At 39.7% G+C, this 25,268-nt stretch overlaps 2 protein-coding genes across 4 annotated transcripts in view; both read right to left on the bottom strand.

Moving 5' to 3' along the window:
• Positions 1 to 676: 676 nt before the first annotated feature.
• tmem170a (transmembrane protein 170A) lies at positions 677 to 7,912 on the bottom strand. The gene is made up of 3 exons (XM_080028395.1): positions 7,750 to 7,912; positions 5,961 to 6,131; positions 677 to 5,450 (listed from the first exon to the last, which is right to left on the bottom strand). Exons 1-3 carry the CDS (start codon positions 7,862 to 7,864, stop codon positions 5,320 to 5,322), a joined length of 417 nt encoding a protein of 138 aa, XP_079884521.1. The 5' UTR covers positions 7,865 to 7,912; the 3' UTR covers positions 677 to 5,319.
• A 6,407-nt stretch (positions 7,913 to 14,319) lies between these two features.
• The window catches only part of ppp6r3 (protein phosphatase 6, regulatory subunit 3), a 28,234-nt gene continuing 17,285 nt past the window's right edge, over positions 14,320 to 25,268 (bottom strand). For 2 of the 3 annotated variants that reach the window (XM_080027219.1, XM_080027220.1), the window contains exons 17-25: positions 24,029 to 24,083; positions 23,448 to 23,578; positions 23,029 to 23,144; positions 22,187 to 22,406; positions 21,986 to 22,083; positions 20,917 to 21,112; positions 17,022 to 17,108; positions 16,474 to 16,545; positions 14,323 to 15,746 (exon numbers count right to left, since the gene is read on the bottom strand). In XM_080027219.1, coding sequence (XP_079883345.1) covers positions 15,695 to 15,746; positions 16,474 to 16,545; positions 17,022 to 17,108; positions 20,917 to 21,112; positions 21,986 to 22,083; positions 22,187 to 22,406; positions 23,029 to 23,144; positions 23,448 to 23,578; positions 24,029 to 24,083 — 1,027 coding nt within the window. In that variant the 3' untranslated portion in view covers positions 14,323 to 15,694. Of the gene's footprint in view, positions 15,747 to 16,473; positions 16,546 to 17,021; positions 17,109 to 20,916; positions 21,113 to 21,985; positions 22,084 to 22,186; positions 22,407 to 23,028; positions 23,145 to 23,447; positions 23,579 to 24,028; positions 24,084 to 25,268 lie in introns of all 3 variants that reach the window. The other variant, XM_080027221.1, reaches the window with a different exon arrangement.

Raw genomic sequence — 25,268 nt, 5'->3', positions numbered from 1 at the left:
GGAATATTCTAAAACTATTTCAGATAAGAATAGACGTTATAGGCTAATTGTCTCTGCAAAACTTTACAATAAGGCTGTGTAACTCTGGCTAATGTGAATGCCCTGTAACTCAGACGACACCACCTTTTTTTTTTTAAAGAATCCCTGTGTTCCAATACCCATACTTCCCCACTATTTAGTATGCCAGAAAAAGATTAAGGATGTCCCAATAGCCTACTATGTAGACCTATACAATAATGTAGTATGCTGAAAATACATAATTGCCCCACTAACTCCAATAGCATTTTGGAGTATTCGTCTTTATTCTCAACATAATAAAAAAAAATCTTCCTTAGGCCTACCTGATTTTTTTCCCTCTCCTGTGGCCGTAAAACTTTTCTGTACTTTAGAATGTAGTGTAGTAAAAGAAAAAGTATGTGATTTGGAACACAGGGAATTTATTTTCCCAGCTCCCCGACTTAAATTCTCATTTGTTTTACATTCTCGTCGCTGACTGTTAAATGAATAAACAAGCCTCATTGGCTATTCCATCTGTGGGCGACCTTTCTACTGATTTTTCAGTGTTTTGTGGTGTAGGGCTCCATTTCTTATGATGCGCTTAAATGCTGTTTTATTTTTGCAGCTCCCATTGGTCACCACTGGAGGGGGAAAAAGTACACGAATGCATACATTATATATGAAAAAACATTTTTATTCCATGAAAATATTTACCATTGGCACTTAATTTACTCTGATCAAATCAACTTCAGAAAACCTTCTGAATCAGGTAGAAATGGAACCAAACCATGTGGAACTAAATGGTTCTATCACAGCAGAGACTGAGCATTAACCTTGACATTTGGATTATTTGTGTCGGGTTGTCCCTTTTATATACTATCTATGGGTTGTCCATGAGAGAGAATGTACAGTAGTGTACATCATGCCTATCATGAAATAAGATGGCTTGTTTTATGTTGCTTGTTCTATTTTTTGTACTGGACAATTAGCACATACGGCTGGTCATTGCTGCCCAAAAATAAAAATAAATAATAATACAAAACAAAAGACAAAGACATGAAAAAAAAAATATAGAGAAAGAGCAATACGACCTCTCATGATGAATTATAAGACAGATAAGCCAACATGAGATATCAATAGATTGACATACACTTTACGTTTTGACTACAGTAGGTGTACCAGATAAAATAAGGACAGTCTTTGCTTAATAAATGGGTGAAACAGAAGATAAGAAACAAACCCTGTATGCTCCCATATGATCATAAAGTCAAAAATCAATATGTCTTAAACAGATTCAACATTAAACTGTTCAATTAAACAAAAGATTCACCGCTAACTTTGGCTTGACTTTGCATAGGGTTTGACTTTACGTGTTTTCATTTATTTGTTTCCTTTCTTTCCATACTGGGAATAGGCCTGGGCATGTGTACCGGCTTAAGAGGGCAGTGTTTTGCAGCTAACGTTAGCATCTTTATCTATGTTTGGTTTTCGAGAAGAGACCGTTTTTATCCTCCTGCATTAAGCGGCTACGATAAATAATTACGAGAACTTAAACCCTATGTAGAACTCAAATGTTACGAATTTCATGCTATATTAGAAAAAAATTACATACGTAAGCTAATGTTAATGTCAAGGTTTCAACCCCTATAAAGAAGTGTACTGCTGTAACAGAACCAAAAGCACACACAACATGCTCCGATATCTACATTACACAACCATTAAAAAAATAAACATTCTCCAAGATGTACAGCATTAAAAAGCAAGGCCAAAGGGGTCGACAAGAATTCATTTTTAAACAAGGCTCATCTCTCTCTGCATCAGCCACACATTTTGATCCAATGAGATGTTATGATTCTCAACTGCATCACCAACCCTGCGTTCCAATCCCCATACTTCCCTACTATTTAGTATGCCAGAAAAAGATTTAGGATGTCCCAATACATGCACGTCAATTGTAGTAAGCTGAAAATACATAAATGCCCCACACTCCAATAGCATTTTGGAGTATTTGTCTTTATTCTTGACATTTTTCGACATAATGAAAAATAAATCTTTCTTATCTGATTTTTTTTTCTCTCCTGTGGACCTAAAACTCTTCTGTACTTTAGTATGTAGTGTAGTAAAAAGAAAAAGTATGTGATTTGGAACGCAGGGCAAGTCTTTGTAGGAACAAAAAAAAACAACACTTTAATTTCCCTCAAATAAAATGACTGCAATTCCCAACATACAGTGACTTGCAAAAGTATTATTCATACTCCTTGAACTTTTACACATTGTCACGTTTCAACCACACTGTACATTTATTACATTGGGATTTCATGTGATACACCAACACTAAGTGACGCATAATTGTGAAGTGGAATGAAAATGAAACATTGTTTTAATATTTATTTTTTTACAAATAAAAAACTGAAAAGTGCGGCGTGCAAAAAAGTATTTAGCCCCCCTGAGTCAATACTTTGTAGAACCACCTATCGCTGCAATTAAACATACAGCCAGATCAACTATGGTGGTATGGTTTAGATCAAAGCATAGTCATATGTCAGAATGGCCCAGTCAAACTCAAAGACCTAAATCCAATTGAGAATATCTGGAAAGACTTGGAAATTGCTGTTCACAGACGCTCTCCATCCTATTTTGCAAAGAAGAATGGGCAAAAAAAGTCAGTCTCTAGATGTGCAAAGCCGGTACACATATACCCCACACGTCATGCCGCTGTAATTGCAGCGATAGGTGGTTCTACAAAGTATTGACTCAGGGGGGGCTGAATACTTTTGCAGGACACACTTTTTTATTTATAATTTTTTTTTTTAAACCATGTTTAGTTTTCATTCCACTTCACAAGTATGCGCCACTTTGTGTTGGTCTATTGTAACGTGACAAAATGTGGGAAAGGTTCAAGGGGTATGAATACTTTTGCAAGCCACTGTAAGTACAGTGTGATGTCAGACATGGAGGAACAATCTAACTCAAATGAAATGAGTTGAAGTGAGTGGTTTGGTCTTATATTTTGAGGCTCCAGCAGCTTTGTGGCCCACTATAGGAAAATGACTTCAGGGAGTCAAAAGCAAAATAATATCATCTCTTGTTGGTCCCCACAGTAGTCAGGAAACCTACCCCGCGTTCCAATCCCCATACTTCCCTACTATTTAGTATGCCAGAAAAAGATTTAGGATGTCCCAATACATGCACGTCAATTGTAGTATGCTGAAAATACATAAATGCCCCCACTAACTCTTCTGTACTTTAGTATGTAGTGTAGTAAAAAGAAAAAGTATGTGATTTGGAACGCAGGGCTAGTCTTCTGTCGACATTATTTTTCTGACATTTGCCCCCTGGCTTGTTTAGAATTTAAAATCCCAGAAATAAACTTAAGCCCCAAAATAAGAACATTCTTCCCCATGACCATGCCCTTTAGAGGGGATTCAGTCAGATGTTGCAGAGCTGAAGTAGAGCTCAGGGAGTCCAGGGTCCACACTAGGAACTAAAGCTATCTTTGGTTAGGAAGGGTTAGAGAAAATTCTTGGAGGGCATTAATGAGAGAAAATCTGCTATTGTTTACCTTGTCCCTCAATCCTGGTTTAAAGTCTGACTATTAAGAATTGTAAAAGTGAACGGAACACACAGCCAGCCTTAAGGGCCGGTTAACCTAGCCCTGTTTATACAGAGGAGAGTTCCATTTGTATCAGATTTAAATGGGGGGAGTGAATCAAACAGACACTTGTGGCTGGTACCAAAGAAAAAATCCTTAAGATTGATTATCGGAAAATGACCCATAACAGACAAAAAAATCTAAATCAAAACATTTTGAAAGAATTCATTTGAAAAGGTGACTTCGAGTGTCAAACCTTACCAACAAGAAATACATTCCTGCTAGTGGCCTTAGCAGCTAGATTTAAAATCATTGGTTGCTAATACAGACACAGCAAACGGCATGTCTTACAACTCATCTTTTTTTCAACAAATTAAGGTTTAAAATGTAGCGTTAATTCATGTCTGTATATGCACGTCACATGGGATACTTATTTAAAGCCCCCTGTCAGCTGGCAGAAAAAAGCTAAAAGCTGTAACTCAAGACTGTAGGAATTGGATGAGCCCATAAGTACAAGTGAGTGCAGAACACTTCTGTATGCACATTTAGTGCAAAAAAAATATTAAACGGCATATCAGATTTGGTCAGAGACTGAAAAAAGCTACGAAAGACCTAGATATAATTAAGAATATAATGCAAATCATTTCACAAACCTGTAAAACATACAAATTTTTGTAGAGAGAAAAAAAAAACATTAAAGAAAATTAAAAAGCTCTTTGTGGCCATCATTCATTCTGATCTATTCCATTCACAACCAAGAAACAGAGCAGAAAGATGAGCAGAGAAAGTGTTGAGACATTCATTTTAGGCTGCGGATACAGGGCTGGGGATGAGGACCAAACTAATAATGGATCTAGAAAAAAACCCTACAAACTTGTATGACAGCGCTAAAGACAACGCTAGAAGGGAACCTTGTTGGAGGTGCTTCTAACTCATTTGGAATGAACAATAACTGGCAGGCAGACAGAACCAAACATATGCAGAAGAACCCAAAAGGAGCAGCAAGAGACAGACACAGCCCTGAAGATAAAAACACCACTTTGGAAGTTAGAAAATAGAAATTAAGGCCTCAGAGGGGAAAAAAGCCAGAAACTTGCATACAACCTTCAACTAAGTATAGGGTTATTCTGCCCACTGCAGTCATTGCATGGAGTCAACGTGTAGTTTTGACTGTTGGGGAAAGAGACACATACACACACCCTGAGAAAGGTTAGTCTAGTAGATCAGCATTGGGCTGCCTTCACATCATACAGGAAGAACTGCAAAACGTATTCAATGATCATGAAGGTTTTTGTCCTAACTGTGGAATAGAGAACACACAAACAAACAGGGTGTTAAATAAGAAGCAGCTTGTGCTAGATGTATTGGGTGATACCAACGCAGCATTGTGCTGTCCTACAGTGGACACCATGCAGCAGGTCACAAGGCTTTGTGCTGTACAACACACACACACACACACACACACACACACACACACACACACACACACACACACACACACACACACACACACACACACACACACACACACACACACACACACACACACACACACACACACACACACACACACACACACACACACACACACACACCTGTCTTTAACAGTTCAATCAAATCCAATGTAGCCTGGTCCATCGGCAGGGAAATGCCTGCTTTAGATGTGTCCCATAGTCTTGCACCATGATATAGCCAGGTCCCATCCAGCAGGTGCTACTGGCCAGGCACTGCTAGAGAGTGGCAAGTATCCTGAGGAAGGAGATGAGGAGGACACAGAACGACTGTCCAACGCCAAACACAAGAGCCTCCAGAGAGATCATCCTCTTCCCTGCCGCCTTGTACACACCTGCTATGGCTGCACCTGCGAAAAAACAAACACACACACACACACACACACACACACACACACACACACACACACACACACATTAAACAGCTTTAAAACGTATTGGCCTGATGTTTAATATGCTTTTGAACGTAGATGGTGATGTGTTCAAGTGCTGTCTGTAAAAATGAGTATTTGGCGGAGGTAACGTAACATCATAGTGATTAGTTCAATGTAATCTTGTAAAATGTATCAATAGGTAGCCTAATACCGGGAAGGTAATACAGTATAGCGGGGTATCATTTGAGGAAGGTTCAAACGGGATTAAAAAATGGATATCGCCCAACCCTAATGCACCCCCTCTCTCCCCCCTATATAAATCAAATGTGGTGTATGTTAAAATGAGATAGATAGATAGATAGATAGATAGATAGATAGATAGATAGATAGATAGATAGATAGATAGATAGATAGATAGATAGATAGATAGATAGATAGATAGATAGATAGATAGATAGATAGATAGATAGATAGATAGATGCTTACTGGTGAGGACTCCTCCACACACTGGGCCCATGATGCCCATGAGTAGTATGGCGAGGGGCATGAAGCGAGCCATCTTGTGTTGGCGCAGTGTGGCCAGGGAGAGCAGGGCGGCGGGCAGGTGGAAGACCAGCGAGGAGACGGCCGCCCATAGGAACACACCGTACCACATCTCTGCACACAAACACACACACACACACACACAGTCAGTCACACATCTGGAGTGTCAAGCAAAGTGTCAATCATCTACCGCGACTGCTTGCTGTCTTGGCTCCTAAATGGTGGAACGAGCGCCACATTAACATCAGATCAGCTGATAGTTTACAAATCTTCCGCCGCAGCCTTAAAACACATCTCTTCAGAAATCCACTTGTTACATCTCCGTGGAGCGTTTACGTGTGGCACCTTGTAGTTTAGTTTATTTTAATTACTATAGTAAGTATAGTACTTACATGATTCATGTTGTTCTGAGTTTGTACCTTCATGGTTGAATGCACTTAATGGAAGTCGCTTTGGATAAAAGCTAAATAAAATGTAATGTAATCTAGCATCATCACCTGTGGAGAACAATAGTTTGCAAACATACAGACGACAAATGAAAAAAAATAAAATAATAATAATTAATTTTTGTAGATAGATACATAACAGGTGATGAAGGAGTCATAGAATGGTTTTGATACGTAATATTAAAATGAGGTGAATCATATGCTATGGCCGTAACAGTCAACAGATCTCAACCCAACTGAACACATAAGAGAAATGATGTGTAGTGACTAGTTAGACAGCCCTGTCCAACGCCATCATTTAATATCTCTGGGAATGAGCTGTCCATCCCTTGAGTGGAGTTGAAATAGCTCAGAACAATGCAATGCAGTAGGAGGAAAAATACGATGAGACCCAAATCCCATGTCAAGATAGGAGAGTTCCAACAACCCCCAAACCCCTGCTCTCTCACTTCTAATAAAAATGTGTTCACTTCATCTAAGTAGCCTACACACCAACACAGTAGCAATATGCCCATTGAATTAATAGAAATGCTTTATACATAAAAAAAATAGACATAGAAAAAATAGAAAATGACTTAAGTAGGCCTACACAATAGAACTAAAGAAGACATAATCAACACCAGGCTGGGTCCTGGGACTTCACATGTAATGTAAGAAAACCTCGCTTTACAATTTCAATTCAGAAAAATATCTATGAAAATTCACCGATAATAAATTGATATCAATTCCGACCCTTCATTAATTCTTCTCTCCACTCGGCTTCAATGGTGACAATGCTGGCAATTCTCACAGACGTTAACGGCATTTTATAAGGACAGAATAAGACACTATCAACCACATTTTGTAGATTAGATCCAGTTCTTGCAACTTGTTGAATGCAATACATACAACCATTTTCCAGCAGTACATAGAACACAACAGACACACAACAGCCAATAACAATGTCCTTCCATTTAAAGTAACAACAATCTATAATGTCCTTTTCCCAATATACGCACTAATCGGAAATGATAGCTCGCATTTGTTAAGCATCGCTTGGAAAAAGCCTGGCTGGCTAATGGCTAATCTAGCAGCCGTTGAGATGAAGGCGGAAGTTAGCTAGATTCACACAGTCCAATCAATGTCAGTGTCCAACAACTAATTGTCTATGAGAATACATGTATTGGTAATGAACTGAACACATTGTTTTGTTGACAGTGTCAGTGTGACATTCACCCTCCAACTACTATTTGAGCACTGATAAACAGTAGCCTGTGTAGCTAACATGCTAACAAACATTAGCCCACCTGAGAAGTCGCTGAGGGACGTGTCGTTGCCTCGATGTGTGCCATTCCTTCTGGGCACTAAATTCAAACCGAGTATTTGCTGGACAAATCCTATCTCGCTGTACCTGTCCTGCATGTCTCACCCTGACAGCACACACTGCATGGAGGAAAAAAACTGCTAGAGTCCGGGAGGGATTTGCCAAGACTAGCCAGCCTAGCATCAGGCTAGCCGATCGGTGTCAACACAAATCGGTTTTTACGTCACACAGTGGTTTAGTGTCTACCCCCGAGTTTGGTCTTTCAGGCAGCAATACTTCCGACTCCTCCTTACTAACATCTCACCGGGGGTAGGGGGTAAATAAACATAAAACACCAAAGCTAATCCTACGGGTGTATTGCGTATATGCCATAGGTATCTGCCCTGTTAGAAGACATTTGGGATACCTGTCCTTTGGAAATAGCCACCCTGAGAGGGCTTACTCAGGCAAAAATTACCCTTACTACAGACGGCGCACAGCTGAGTGGGACACACGAGAGCAGGAAAGGTCACTCCTCCCGAATTACAATGAATCCCCTCAAACTTCTGCCACAACCATTTGCACTCCCATCTATTGAAAAAACTAAGATTGAAAAAAGAAAAAGAATATGAAAGTTTGAATGATCTTAACCTTAAACATCCACAGAAGGAAGTTGGAACATGAATATTCATCCACAAACATAATTTAGAATAGGTGAACACAGACATTAACTACTACTGAACTAGCTACTACTTTTAGATAGCCTAAAGGTAGGCCCTCCTGTCTAGCTATTACCTGCAAAATGTAGGCCAAAGGAGGAGTCAAATGCAGGAATGATAAGCCTACTTGTAGGCTATTGAAGTATAAATGTAGGCTATTATCAGTGTGGTATTTGTTCACTGTTCGGGCAAAAGAAAGTCACACATGACACTCCAATATTTCCTTGGAGCACCTTCAGCTACAGGCAGCACCCAATCGCCATAGCACAATTTGATAAGCTTTTTTTTTTTTTTGGCACACATACTGTTGCTTAGAACAGGGGTTCTCAAAGTGTGAGAGAGTGAGCCCCCCCCCCCCCCTTCAGAGAACAAATTTCCAATCTCCCCCCCCCCATTTTTTGAAACATTCTAAACATCTTTGTGCATTTTTAAAACATTTTTTTTAAACATTTTATCAAAGTATGTTTTTGTTTTGCTTTTTTAAAATACATTTGAACATCTTAATTCAGTGGTTTGATCCTGCTTCCTTTAAGCATGGATAGTAGTGACTGAGTGTGCAGTGGAGTGAGAAAGATAGGCAGACAGACTTGCCCATATTATTGACTACTGTTAAATGTCACTCACACACCCAGTGTTTTTTCGCTAGTGCCTCCAATGTCCTGCTGGGTGAAAATAGTAGCCAGCAGAGAACCAGACCCTCGTAGGAGGGTCCGGGGGTATGCCACCGGGAGAATTATTTTTACCTTTTTAAAGTGAAATGCATGAATCTGGTGCACTTTGAGAGGAAAATTAAGAGGCTAAATCTGAGGAATTTTGTGTGAACAAATAATTTGGAGACACTGGGTCGGATGAATTAGAAACTTTTGAAGAAAGACACATGCATTTTCCATAAAAATATTAATTTAAAATAAAATATTATGCAGGGTCCTCTGGGTTGGGCTTGGAGCTCTTTTTCTTTAACGAGACATATTTCTCTGTAATATAGTGAATGCATTTAAATGCAGTGAGAGGAACGAAGCAGAAGAACTCTTGTCCAGCTATCTTTATTTCCACAGACGAGGCTGAAATAGGCTATAGACTATACACAGTGCATGGGAAACTGAAGGCAGCCCCATTTCCAAATGTTTTTAAGTAAACTCAACACACACTGTGCATGGACGTAAATGTGACGTGATCAGTTAAGCTCAGATTGTATCCCAGATGATCTGATTAATTTATTAGGCTATTAACTATCTAGACGAAAACATTGTATTCCTTTTTTGTATGATAACTTACATTTGCTTAATATGATGTTAATATCAAAAATACAAACTATTTTTTTTCACATATTAATCCGCGCCCCCCTTGCCATAACTCCGCGCCCCCCCCGGGGGTGCGCTCCCCTCAGTTTGAAAACCATTGGCTTAGAAGAACCTAGACCTGACCAGATGAAGCAACCCCAGACCCACCCTACTGTACACTGCCACACTAGGTGTGTACAGTAGGCACTAGGCATGATGGGAGCATCACTTCATCCACCTCTATTCTTACCCTGATGCACCCATCACTTAGCCTGGTCCAACCAGACCATCGTACTTCATTTCATTTGTACAGAAGGTCTGGCAGTGCTGTAATTGGCAAACGTTCACTCACTTGGAGGCGGGTGTCTGTCGAAGTTTAAAACTATTGGATCTGCCCAGTGCCACTCTGGATTAGCCAACCAATCGCATCACGTTTGGTCGTCACGTGTGTCATGAGCCGGCTTTTGACGGTGCGTTCCAGTTGGACAGGAAACTCGGAAATTTCCGACTTCACTACATATTGTAGTCTATGAATCTAGCAACAGTAACTTGTTAGAGCCTAACGTTTAGTTATTTGGACGAGAAAGGTTTTAGGCGTCCATACTTTCGCGAGCAGATGCACTGGAACACAGACAGGTCGGAACTCGGAACTACCAAGTCGGAAATCTCCTTCTTCCGAGTATAAAGGAACGCAGAATTCAACTGAGCCACTCGCTCTGTTCGCTGATTGGACACTCAGAAATCTGATTCGAGCAGGATCCCACTGATACACCCCATCACCAGACTGACTACTGAAGGGAAAATGAAATTTGGGCGGAAGTAGGTAGGCGGGCGGAGCCAGGCTACCCATCACTCTGGAACAGGGTCAATCTGAACAAATCCATATTAAAATGTTAATGTATAAACATAGACCTGATTATCTAGGCTAATTAGAAAAACAATGAGCGCTCAAGTAGTAGCAGTTCTTTTACAACTACTTAAAGACCTACTTCACTGGTGGGAATATGAAGGTGTATTGAACTCTGAGATCCTATGTAGTATAAATGTGCAATTGTTTTTTAGAATCGGTTCATCCTAGCCTGAGAAAAGGCAGAACAAGTGTTTTATGATCTAAATGTCTAACCCTACATTTTACTAGTGTGACATCACACTAATAAAAATGAAGGGTTAGGATTAACGGGACAGCTGGGCCAAGGGAAGACTGAGGAAAGGAAAACCTCATTCATTATATTATAATAGCGATTTTAGAATGATAGAACGCTGGTTCTGTATGGGTGAAGTATTCATTTAAGAGGAAGAGCATTTTTTTAAAACATAAAACATACCTAGGTTTAGTTTGGCCTCAACTATTCATATCATTTGTTTCAAAATTGAAAGAGGGAAACATTTACTTACGCTTTCCAGGTTTTTCCATGCAGTGACTTGTAGCGGTGCGGACGTCAGCTCTGTAGCCTACGGTTCAAAATCCAAAACTGCTCCGTTGAATGAAACGATTGTATAGGTTAAGTCACTGATCAACTTTTCATCAAATGCACTGTTACAACAAATGTCAAAACTCAGATCCAAAATATTTAATTTGATGAAAGAAATTTCTCTAGACTTTGAAATGCAGTCTGGAAATTAAGTTTCCCAAGATAATTCAACAACAGCAATGTAACAGGCCTTACTACCTCAGTCACATACCGTATGAGCCCAATAAACCATTTGCAAAGACTAGTTAGCTTCAGATATTAAGATCAAATTTAATTCATCAATCACCTGACAAAAAAAGTGGAGTTGGGTTTTACTGTTCTCTGTAAAATAACCCTGCGTTCCAAATCACATAGGCTACTCTTTCTTTTTACTACACTACATACTAAAGTACAGAAGAGTTTTAGGGCCACTGAAGAGAAAAAAAAATCAGATAAGGAAGATTTTCTTTTCATTATGTCGAGATGTGTCAATAATAAAGACGAACACTGCAAAATGCTATTGGAGTTAGTGGGGCATTTGTGTATTTTCAGCATACTACAATTGACTTGCATGTATTGAGACATCCTAAATCTTTTTCTGGTGTACAAAATAGTAGGAAAGTATGGGTATTGGAACACAGGTACAGTTGTCCCTCTCCCATGCCGGCAGCAAAAACTCACTTTACAAACCCACATTTCTCTGGAACCAAATCCCAAAAAGTGAATGGTGTTGCAAAGATATAAAAACAAAGGGACAGCTTGCAGGTAGATACTGTAGACTGGGAACTCATGGTTATTCAGGGCTCGGCTCAAACTTGAACCATGTTGTTGACAGATTCTCAGAAGATAATGATCTGATGTGAATCCAATCCAAATGACATGTTCATGTTCACAGTTGTTTCTTATTTGTGGTTTTTCGAAAGCAAATTCAAAATCATTTTTGTAGCTTAAGGGGCAGGCATTTTTTTCCCATGAATTGTCGGACACCAAACAAAAAGCTTTAAGGCCATATATATGCAGAGGCAACTACAATGTCACAACACAACCGTGGCAGACCGGGTGATCGGGAGTCAAAATATCCCAAGTCAATACACTTTTTTTGTTGTAAAGGTGGTGATCTAAAATAAAACATACCCAGGGGGCAAAGCGATTTTATGAACATGGGCTGTTGTAAAAGGTTGTTCACCAGAAATTATATCTAGGACCTTCAAGGATCACAATCTGGGTGGACAACCTGCTCAAATAAGATTTTTTGACTATATATGCAAATTTATATTTCACAACTTATGCACAAATTTGCAAATCTTTAAAAACCAAAAATCTAGATGTTGGCTAAAGGTTGAAATACATTAAGTGTATCTGTAAAAGGAATGTGCACTTACACTTTCTTGCCTGAGCCCTAATATGTCAGCATCATGTTGAGAAAAGGTGCTGTTTAATAGGGGTGGGAATCTCTTGGCACCTTACGATTCGATTCCGAGGTCAACGATTCTATTAAAAATCGATTCTCAATGCATCTCGATGCAATTTTTTTTTACGTACTATACCTATGTGTGATTTTCAAAAATATATTTATATACACATCTGAGTTTGCTACTCAGAGTTTGCTAATCACTTCCTACTTTTGTGATGATCATTAAATACAAGCAACAGATGAATTACCTTCTCTAATATTGTATTAGAGAAAAAGCTTTTCTTGTCACAAATATGACTTTCTATGACCAGTGCAATAATCAATGCAGCTTTCAACACAATATGGAAGTATGTAAAAACTAAACCGATTCACTTTAATTTTCTTTCTACTCTTGTGAATCATGTTTCTATAGGATTTATATTCTATTACTTTCTATGTCATTTCAACACATTTTTTTTTAAATCGATAATTAACTTTTATGAATCGATTCGGAATTGTTCGAGAGAGAATCGCGATTAATCGTTAATTCGATTAATTTTCCCACCCCTAGTGTTTGATCGCAGTGCCAACAGCGGCTCATATGACCACTTTCCAAATGTCTCAACAGATATGAGCTCCCGTCACATTCCCTGCGTTCCAATCCCCATACTTCACTACTATTTAGTATGCCAGAAAAAGATTTAGGATGTCCCAATACATGCACGTCAATTGATGTATGCTGAAAATACATAAATGCCCCCACTAACTCAAATAGCATTTTTGAGTATTAATTTTTTCTTCAAATTTCTCAACATAATGAAAAAAAAACTTCCTTATCTGATTTTTTTTTCTCTCCCGTGGGCCTAAAACGCTTCTGTACTTTAGTATGTAGTGTAGTAAAAAGAAAGAGTATGCGATTTGGAACGCAGGGAATGTGACTGAAACACTACTCCAGACTGACAAGACACTGGCTAATCATGAAGAGGGTAACTGCATTTCATAATGTATTTCATACAATTTACGTTTATGTTCCTGGATTAGTAAGTCTTTTACCAGTCCTGCACTACCTTCTCTAAAATGCTGTAGTACTACTTAAAAGGACAGTTCAGTATTTTCAAGGAGCGTTGTGTGAGGTACTTAGGCATAGTCACTGTGATACCTTATGGAGATGGCGATCAGTGTGGTCACTATAAGGAGTTTGGGGAGACATTGAGTCTAGCAGAAGTCAGAAGAACGCTTTTTTTTATAACTTATATAAATGCTTGCCTCAAAACCAAATATCTGTCAATTATACGCTAGATTTATGATTTTATTTCACTGTTGATTGATATGCTACACATGACTAGATAGCAGTGTAGTGCAATGTATCATAACATAAATCAGCAGTGAAAAAAATCCTAAATTTAGAGTACAATTGAACAGATATTTATTCAATACACGTGGCGTAAACCCTTTTTTCGGCTGGCCCCATCTGCACAAGTACAATGCTGACTTCTGTTACAGCAACATCTCCCCTAAACTCTTTTTAGTGACTCCACAGATGCACAAAAATATAGAACTATCCCTTTAAAATCACACTTTCCCACAATGCATCTGCAAACTGAAATGGTCTTTCTAAAAAGGGAAAGCGATCTTAAGTTAGACCAACTAGTTGAGAAGCACTGGTCTAATCATGTTTTAGACTATACATTGGGACAACAAAGCCAAGCTCAGTATCCAACACTGAACAGTCACAAATAGGCAACACATCTCACTCCATTCAGTCATCCCTTTGCACCGCTTGCATTTTTTTTAATGCACTTATTTATTGTCATTGTTTTGGACCGTCTCTTGTCTTGTATTTTTTTTCTGTGTAATTTGAACCTGCCCTGTCAAAGATGAATTTCTGTCACTTGTGACGGACAATAGACCCTGCGTTCCGAATCGCATACTCCTTTTTTTCTATTCTATATACTACATCTGACCATAAAAAGAATCTAGTTAGGATGCAGTAGGCATACTATTGGGACATACTTTTACTTAATTATCTCATCATAACATTATTGCGCCTTGATCTTGCCTCTTGCTTTTATATCCGTCGCATCCCCGTTTGTTTTCATATGGAGGCTCCGGCGATGTGACGTCTCTTCAGGTGCGCACTGGATTATGTGTCAGAATCGCCCAAATAGGATGCCGTTTTCAACACGAAAAATCTCTGCCGGATGTAGTAGACATCCGGGTCGTTCTAACCATCCTCAATCTGGCCACAAGAATCGGGACATCCTAAATCTTCTTTCTACATACTATATAGTAGAAAGTATGCGATTCGGAACGCAACCCGCATCTTTTTTCTACCATACTAAATAGTAGAAAGTATGCAATTTGGAACGCAGGGTAGAGTTTTTATTATCTCATCTCATCATCTCCTACTTTAGTCTGTGGTGAAGGGAGGAACCCAGTTAGCATGAAGGCCACCTGGGTAGAGGGTGAGTGTTGGTATGGCTCTTTAGTAAGAAAACATCACCATAAATAAATAGAGAAAAACTATACCAAAAAAAAGCTTGTCAAATATGACTCAACGTAGAGGAATACATGAGAAAAACATTTACAAATAATATTACCTGCAGCAAAGTCAAACTTTAAGTGTGTGTGTTTTTTTTAAATGTGACACAGACCAGTGGTGGGTGGGATTACAGATACCAGCAAGTTACAACAGCTTAGTGGTTGACTGGCTCACCAATCAGCTATTCCTGTGGTAATCATCTTATGTTTCTGTATACATATTTCCTTTTATAAAATATTTTATTCATACAATCATTTCTTTAACTATAGCAACATTACTATTTAATTTTTTGAGTGGCAAGATATCAGTTTGCACATCACCTCATAAGAACAATAGTATATAAACAAATGCTGAAAAAAATTATTTTGTATCCATTTTGAGTAGGTCTCTCTCATTTAGCTTTTTCAGTTCATCCTGTGTGTGTGTCTGTCAGTGATGAGTATTGCTGGTCCTGGTAGGGGAGTGTGTGGTGGAGCTCTGAGCAGTAGGGCCTCTGCTGATTGGCCAGCAGGACGGCCCTGCATGGCAGAACAGGCTGGCTATTGGCTGGCTATTAGGGAAGCCTCACGCTGGTCCGTTCACTGCTGGCTCCGAGGACACAGCACTCTGCTCCAGTCTGGGGACAAACGGTGAGATAGGGCTCCATTCAAATCCAACTTGTAGTTTACCAAGAACATTTCTATTTGTAAAGGGGCAGCTTCAAACTACAGAAACATTTGTGAGAAGTTGTGTGTGATGAAGTGAAAGCTTTGGAGTGCAGTGGCAGTACATGAGTCTATAGCAGGGGTCGGAAACCTTTTTGACACGGAGAGCCAGTTTGAAATGTTCTTGTGAATGAGGTTGCCGAAATCAACAATAAGTAAAAAATTAAGATACATCATGACAGCGTTCACTTGGGGTGGGCCATAAAAGCGTAAAATTTACATCACAGTATTTTTGATGCTCTAATCTACTGTTTAGTGCACTTTCCTATAATGTTTAATGTACGCTGTGTTTTATTGTCTGCTTATTGTATTGTTTGTTTGCCATTGTCTGTCAATTCATTCTTACTATGTGTTACTGTATTTTCTGAGTCGACTATATTGTTTTTTTTTTAAATCTTTGTTTATACATGCATTTTATTTCTGTCATTTTAGGTTGCCTTTTAAATATCTGGCAGGGGACAACAGATGAAAACTAGCCTCTTAGGCTAACTCTGGCCCACTTACAGTCTGACTGTTTATTAGTGTGCAATGTCCCTGAACTAAACCAATAAATAAACCAATAAATAAACGGCGGAGCATTAAAAAAGGCAGAATCCAGCTGTAACGCATACTGTAGTTCAGAAGGGAAGTCAGACTTACTTGGCCTCCTCTGTGGCTGACATCTCCTCTAGGGGACCATTGGGAAGCTCCACAGGGGACCGACACTTGTCACTGCATACAACACAGGAAGAAAGAGTTCACTAAATAGTAGAATTGGGCAGTAATATGGTTATACAGTCTCTTGGGGGTATTTCAAAATATCAGTGGTGTCCCAATTACTGCATGAACGCCACATGTTGTGTTACATGACTGGATTTAAAGAGCTGAGATCCTGACCACTAACTGCTGTAAGTGTTGTGTTTTGCTTTCGTATAAAGCTTGGAATGCACCGCTGAAATATTGACACTTTTACATTTCAAATTTACCAATTGATCATGAAAAATCCAGCATTTATTCTGGTGACACATTCCAGTTCCGTGGCACAATGTGGTTAAGGACTAAGCACTTCTGGTAGCGGCGTTAATATTGTAATATGATGTTAGTATTCCCCACACATTTGGGGGTGAATTATGAGTAGTGTTGAACAGTGCAAATCTTGTGTCTTCAGGTGAGTGGTGTGTGTGTGTGTGTGTGTGTGTGTCTCTGACCTGGTTTTGGGACAGCAGGCTGTTCTCTCTGAATCCACTCCCTCCACTACAGAGTGTTTCTCTGGAGTAGCACTCTTCTCTTCATCACTGAAACACACAGCCACATACATTAATACCACATGATGTGATCCATAGCAACCACTTTCCCCACACACACACAACAGAGTGAGATATGACTGATGCATGCTGAAGGACTCACACAGAGAGAGGGCACACCAAAAAAAACAGGATGAAGGTGTTGAAATGGGGAACTGAACAGTTATGTAGGAAAAGCATCAAAATGTACAGCAAATGGAGAAAGTCTTGTGTTTTTGCTTATTTAGCAACAATTGTCTGTTTTTACGATAGAGAGCCAGCAAATAGCAGGCAGGCCAACAAACTGATTAGACCAAAATGGATCGTGCCAGCCGTCAGTCTAGCTGTGTCTCGGAGAACCACCAATAATTTTGATGAGGCCTCAATCAAAGCAAAACAAAAACACCCATAAAAATCCAAATATAATCCCACATGAGTCGCAACCTAAAATGTATTCTGAATTAGCCGATTTATGGAAAAACAAGGCGTTATGCTACAGAGAAGAATATGAGATCAATTCAAAAAATCTCACTATAAATATTAAATATCTCATTCCAATTAAAAGAAAATCTAATCTAACATTTTCAGATATTCATAGAACATAACATTTTTAGTTACACTTTTCAGTGGACTTTTTAATCTGGATATTCACTTTACTTTAAGTATGTAGTGTAGTAAAAAGAAAAAGTATGCGATTTGGAACGCAGGGAATGTCTAATGGTGGAGTAGTTCAGAAAACTGTCTTCCGCTTCCTTTCAACCTCACTTTGTGTCCTATCAAATCAAATTTGATTGGGTGTGGCCTGCTAAGGGTCAAAGCCATTGAAAGATTGAATGAACTAATAAAACAACACCTTTGGTAGAAAACGCATGCAGAATGGACATAATGAAATTAAAAAACAAACAAGGAGCTGAAAACCAAAGAAGAAGATCAAAATTGGGAAAAGAAAAAAAGTTGGTGGTTGACGTGACGACAAGACTACATCACGGCTGCAGGCTGCTCTCTGATTGGCTGTACATACCGATAAGATTTCAACACTCTGAAGAAGACCACACCCACAACGCACAGCAAGAGAGAGAGAGAGAGGAGGGGAAGCTCAGGTTGGAAGTGTTATTTACTCAAACACACAGACAAATACTTCAGCATCAACAAGGGGGGGACAGAAGGACAGAGGACAAGCAACTAGAAAAAACATGTGGATTTTAGGACAGGTAAGTATTTCACTATGTGTTGCAGTCAAGTTTGAAAACAAACACTCCCCGACAAGGTATTAGTTGAGAATGTTGGCTATATGTTAAATTCATGTCATCTACTATGGATTTCAGTGGTGAAAAGTTTTAAAAAAGTGGAAAGTTTTGGAATGATAATGTTACATTACCTGCAAAATTATTTCTATCTATTCTACACACGTACATTTAGACCTCTCAATTCATACTATGGTGGAATCGTTTTAAATGCCCTAATGTATAGTTAGTGTACAACAGTTGATCATCACATAGCCTTGGCAGTGTAATTTTTATTTTGCCCTTTTGTTTGCCGATTATAAGAGAGTGAAAGAATGAGCACAAAATGTAAGACAACTGAACCGGTGAAAGGGTCCTATTGTCATGGCGAGCAGCTCATTGTTTGGTGTTGTCCTGACCTAGAAAGTGCTGTTGCAGGTCTGTTGTATTGGGATGCCCCGAGCATACAGTCTAAAAGGTGGTTAGAGAAAAACAAACACTGGTCCACTTCTTTCACAGTAAAAAGGGAGCCATTGGTATTTATGTGGAAATTGGGTCTGCGACTCAATACCTGCCGCAAATGCCCAGCAAAAGGTGTTATAATGCTTAAATGGCAAGAAAATAATATTGTCTCAGACCACCTCAACAGACATTGTGGCCTATTGATAGTTTTAGGGGCACACCTAGGAAATCATATGACTTGGGATGGGCAGTATGCCAGTGTCACGTCGTGCCATGATACGGATTTTTAACAATACCGTCATGACGTCATAAAACACCCACACCTGAGACACATGTGCTGCACCTGGGGGTCTGATTTGATCCCACGAATTATAGACATGTATATTTAAAAAGGAGAAGTAAGTGATATTGTCCTTTTAGCTAACTTCCTGTCAGTGACTTCACTGCAGTTAGCAGTCCCCTCCCTCGTCCCTACGTCTCCACCACATGAACACACAGCCGTCTTCATCAGATAGTGCCGCGAAGGAGAGCAGCAAGTCAATGGTTCACGGGCACAGAGACCCGCCTCTTTATAGCGCTCTGTCTCCTGATAGGATAAAAACGAGCGGGATACTTGAAATGTTATCTGGCAATCGCTGCAAAGCTGAATGACTGGGAGACCTGTGTTATGAACTGTGCATAAAGTTTTAGCGATTGCTGTATGAATATAGAGTGATTCAACACTTATATTAACCAAAAAATATCACTTACTTCTCCTTGAATATACATTTTCAAATCAGGCTTTTATACGAGTTGAAAATATTGAACTCAATAGAATTTTGGATTGTGACTGTGTGGTGAAAGCCTATCAGCGTTGACAGAGACCCTGAGGTGAGGACGGTAATGCTCAGCACAGCATCTCTGATCCATCAGAGCTCCATCCAGGGAACAAGCATTTTAACAGTAGTTTGCAACAAGGCGGTATTGTGATGGGGTTATTTCGGCATACTTTTCACACATTTGTTGCAGCGAGATCACAGTGAAATCTCTTAGTCTTCTCCTGAGAAAGGAGATTTCTCAATACATCATTACCCTTTAATGTATTAGGAAGTCTTATTGACATCCAATCAAATTTCATCAACAAGAGGGATCTGGCCCGAGGTAGTAGCTTAAGTTTGTTGTTTAGCCTGTTCATTTCAAGATCTTGAGATGCAATCCTGGCAATAAAGTCCCATTAGCTATTCTGATTAGACACCATCATTGCAGAGAGCATACCAGTACTTTCCCCCTTGTTTTGCCAGGATGCCAGGACCACAGCTTTACCATTTAATGTGCTAATGCCACTTGGTCATTTAGCACATGTAGTATACAGGGTTTTTCTTGCATAGAGACATTTTTGGCACCCCCCAAAGTGGTTTTATGCCTCCCCCCAAAGAAAAATCACCAGCGGAAAAATGATAAAAATATATAATATATTTAGCAATTTAAACCTCTCCAAATGTGTTTTTTAGTTCAGCCAAATACAAGTCATCCTTCTTGTAGGGCTGGGCGATTAATTAATTGGGGCGACCGTGGCTCAGGTGGTTAAGCGGGTCGGCCAACGATCCAAGGGTTGGCGGTTCGATCCCCGCCCGGCCACCTGTGTCATGGTTGTTGTGTCCTTGGGCAAGACACTTCACCCACTTTGCCTTGTGTGAATGTGTATGATTGCTGTATGTTTGAGGTGGTGGTCGGAGGGGCCGTTGGCGCTGAATGGCAGCCACGCTTCCGTCAGTCTGCCCCTGGGCAGCTGTGGCTACTATAGTAGTTTACCACCACCGGTATGACTGTGTGTGAACGAATTGAACCAGGAACCCTGTAAAGCGTCTTTGAGTGCCTAGGCAATAAAGCGCTATATAAAACCTATCAATTATTAATTATTATTATTAATTGCATTTCAATTTATATTACTGCTTCCCTCGATCATGAAAAAAAAAATATACATCATAAATAAAACGATCATTGAAACTCCCCTTTCTCAACCCCACACTGCTCTTAAAATTCACAAACTTTTCGCCTTTACTGTTTCAGTCGCAACCCCACAAAAGTTGTTCCGTGTTTTCACCCCCCAAAGGGCACATTCTGAGCCAGGAAAAACCCTGGTATACGTTGTGTACCTCTTGTAGACGGCGGTCTCGGTCTTGGCGTCCATAGTGAGGCTGACTGTCTCTTTCATGGAGCCGTTGATGACTGTCTCTGTGATGCTGCGCTGCTCGCTGCAGGCCGTCTCCTCCTCTGCTTTTGATTTCCCACAATCCTTTGGGGAGGTGGAGGAGGGACTCGCTGCATTGGGGCCTAGCCAGCCATCACACTCTGTTAAGAGAAGCAATAACCAGGTGTCACATCTGACCAACAGCTCACAGCTACCATCACACAAAGTATATTCATCCTTCCTAACAAGCATTTTGAATGGTGTTTTTTTTCTTCTTGGATAACTGCTACTAAAAAAGACAATCAAAGTGAAATCATACAGAGTAGCAGGTGTTGAATCTCATATCAAAGGTTTAGCTCGTCACAGTGGCACAACAGGAGTGTGCCTCAAGTGTGCCAATGTCTGAGCAAGCCATAGGGTTAGTGTCTCAAGATCAAGTAGGTGTCTATACAACAATGTATGTTACTCTCTATGTCAACCAAGCCCCAACCACAGAGAGTTCTACCAGCATCCAATGTGGAAGTGACAAAAAAAGTTAATTGAGTGGCCACTAAGAGGTGGTACCAAAACAGAGCAATTTCTTGTTGACTCCCTTATTAAAACAGGCTGTTTTCAGAGCATTATTAAACCTATATACGGCCTGGTTCCAAAAAATATTCTAGTCTGTATGTTAAGGTCATATCTCCATGACAACACTGAGGGGGTGAATTTATTTGGACCAGGCTAGTTTTTATTCTATTGGAGGTTAAAATGTATGAATAATAAGTGAGTGACAGCCAGCCACCTGCTAGCCCTCACTTTGTCTAGGAGGTATACGTCAGCTAGATGGGCGTATCTCACGGCCCCCAACGGCACATCAATGCCCTTTTTCGATACGAGGAAATAAGGCGGAGTAAAAATCTGACAAAATGGCGACGCGCATACGAGAGGACAATTGAATGCAGTTGGAATAACTGAAGTCAGCCCGGATGCTACATCCCATTTTATATACTATCTATGGTGTCGACATGGTCAAGCATGTGCACACATCTCACCTTCTGGCTGCATAGGTGCATTCACTCCCAGAGGGTCCATGGTCTCTATACTGGTTTCCATAGCAACAGGAGAGTTACACCTCAGGGGGTCTTTGGGGCTGAGAGAGAGAAAGAGTGTATTTATGAAGCAGTCAATCCCATTCAAAAGATCACAACAGTGGACGGTCAGTAAACTATGAGTAAAGAGAAGCTGAGAGCTACCTGACAGTGGTGTAGTTGGTGAAATCAGCCCAGCCTGTTTCAGAGTTGGAGGCGGCCGGGGGAGAGGAGGCGCTCCATGCCGGGTCGGGGACAGCCTCTGTGGAGGAGGACGAGGGGGACAGAGGGGAGGAGGAAGCAGGGGGGTTAGGGCTGGAGGCCACAGCTGTGGATGTGCCCGTGTCCATAGGGATGTCATCAAAGTTGGCTGTCCACACTGGCCCTACATTTTTTTTTTTCAAAGAAATATTTAAAAAAAAAAACACCCATATATTCATCATTAATAGTAAGGTGCCCTTTCTTTCTAATAATAATAATAATAATAATAATTATAATAAAAATAAAGCATCACAATTGTATAATTTCTAATGCTGTCCAACACTTATCATGTGAACAGAAGACGTACAGCGTATTCAGAAACGTAATTGCCAAATACTAAATGTAATTAATCAAAGCTTATTCTTAATGAAACCTTATCAAATGAATGAAACCTTATGATCAAATTCCTTCGTGATTTTCTCTACTTATGACATCTATTGCAGTACGTCCGTCCTGGGAGAGTAACCATTACTCTGTCGACTCTCCCTGAGATTTCTTCAATTTTTTTTTATTCCCGGTAAAAGGTTTTTACTGGGAGTTTTTTCTCAGCCGAGCTAAGGGTGTAAGGGCAGGGTGTCATATTGTATCATATCATATTGTATGAAATGTAAAGCCCACTGAGACAAATGTATTTGTGATTTTGGGCTATACAAATAAAACTGATTTGATCAAAGACCAGGACTTTGGGTTTATTGGTTATTTGTCTGTCCTTGGGTTGATATCTAGTATGTCATGGGTAAACCAACCTGTGTCCACTTCCATTCTGTCATCGGTGCTGGGGTTAGAAGCTTCAAACGGATCTCTCTTAACATCCTCATCCTCTGAGTCGGTGCTCTCCTCACTGTCTGTGCTGCCCGAGCTCCTGAAAAGACATACACACATTCAGTTACTCCTCTGTCTGTACTGGGGAGTGGAATACATCTGGAGCCAAAGGCTGTTCATGCAGCTGCTAACAATACAACGCTCTTTATGGCAGTTTTTCTGGGGCGGATTTTAAAAGTTCCAATTGTCTTTAACTAACCGGTTACATACAGCATAATATCAACATAAGACATCTGAATAATTAAAGAACTACACAGTGTAACCATGTCCATGGTTAAACGTTTAACCTGCCTGAAAACATCTGGTTGGTGTGCGTGTGTGTGTGTGCATGTGTTCAGCTGACCTGGGGCGTCTCTGTGCCTCTGGTGTGAAGGAGACATCTTTCTCATCCCAGATATCCTCCTCGTCTGAACCAGCATCTTCAAACTGCTGGATTTTCTCCTTACAGCGCGCCTCAAACAAAGCTATATTCGCCTGGGGGGAAACACACACACACACACACACACACACACACACAAACGTTTGTGTGACTGTTCCCATTTCATTTTGTAAAAACCAGTGGTAGAGAATTTCATGACAATTGGTCTTGAGGGTTTGACAGTTGTGCTTTGCTTCAAGCTTGTGCTGTTGTTTTCATGAAGATGAATTCTCCTTATATATATATATATATATATATATATATATATATATATATATATATATATATATATGGCAGATATATATATCTGCCAAAAACATGTGTTTTTCTACATTTCGTATGGTCTCACTTAGTGGAAACTGCTTCTGAATGAATGACGTCGACAGTGATATGAGAAAACATTACACAGGCCAAATTAAGATAACATTCATATTTCATGAGAATTGTACTTTTCTCCTCTCATTCTTTTGAATTAGGAATTCAAGATTAATAATCAAAGTACTTACACTTTCATTTGTATTCAGTGAAAAATTGATGTCTGATATTCTATCAAAGGGAATACTGCAACGTTAAAGAGAACAGAGTTTAGTTTAGTTAGCGTCGTTAGGCATCCACATACATTGGCAACAGACAGCCAGACAGGCACACAGCTGTAAAACGCTTCATGTTAAACAATGCAGCGAAAACTTAAACCTATGCTCACTCCATGCCAGGTTTATGGTAACAAAGAATGCTCAACAAACATGGCTTTGTTTCTTTACATGCAAGTTTTGTGATGTAAATTGGTGAAGAATCTTACAAAGGCTCAGGTAGGAAAAAAGGAAGCCAAATTGCCACTTTCAGGAGTGTCTAGTGGATAGCAAATATTTTTCTAAAATACTATTCCTTACAAAATATTTAAAATAGCATATCAATCATTTAAGAACACAGTCCAACAATGGTGGGGGGTCGGGGGGGATTTCCATATCACAGAGAGGCAGAAAAGAGTACAACAGTTATCCGTTACCCTACTAATCTTTTAGTTTTTTTTAAATGGATGTTTTTTTTGTTTATCCAAATAGAACATGTTATTACTGGTGCATCTTCAATAATTGATAAGTGATTGACTATGGCTGTGTTCAGAAAGCCATACTAACGTCCTACTCAGACTCATTTTGACTTCATTTTGAGTATGTGACGGTTTGGGTATGCGAGTTTGGGTATGCGAGAATTGCCCGAAAGAGTACTCACTTCCGGGAAGATTTTGGGTATGGATCGATTGGATACTTTTCCTACTCAACCGCCCCACAATGCATTGCGTCTTTTCAAACGACAAGGAAGTTTTTATTTTTTTATTCTTTATTTACAATTCTGCATTTCCTGGACCTGCACAACACAGGACTGTATGTATCAATCTAGTTCTATATCTAACCTGTGGAGGGCGGTAATACGGTAGACAGCGTCTAAACGGTGGGAATCTTATAAGAAGAAAAAATTATTTATTGCTTGAGTATACTTCAGTGTGAATGTTTCGACGCACCTCGCATACACAATCGATCTTAAGTAGACAGTATGTAGTATATAGATGTTGAGTATGTAGGAGGGAGGACGTTAGTATGGCTTTCCGAATACAGCCCAACTAAGACGTTAGCCACCATGCAATGAGATGCTCTGTGGTTGTGCTAGGATTTTACAACTGAATGAATGTGTGGAACCTTGAGGTTGTCACATCAAATACCTTAACCCAAGTCTAACAGGTAAAATGGG

This window comes from Ammodytes marinus, assembly GCF_949987685.1.
Source record: "Ammodytes marinus genome assembly, chromosome: 5".
Taxonomy (NCBI): domain Eukaryota; kingdom Metazoa; phylum Chordata; class Actinopteri; order Uranoscopiformes; family Ammodytidae; genus Ammodytes; species Ammodytes marinus.
The sequence above is the reverse complement of the archived record's forward strand: the minus strand, read 5'-3'. Positions and strand labels throughout refer to the sequence as shown.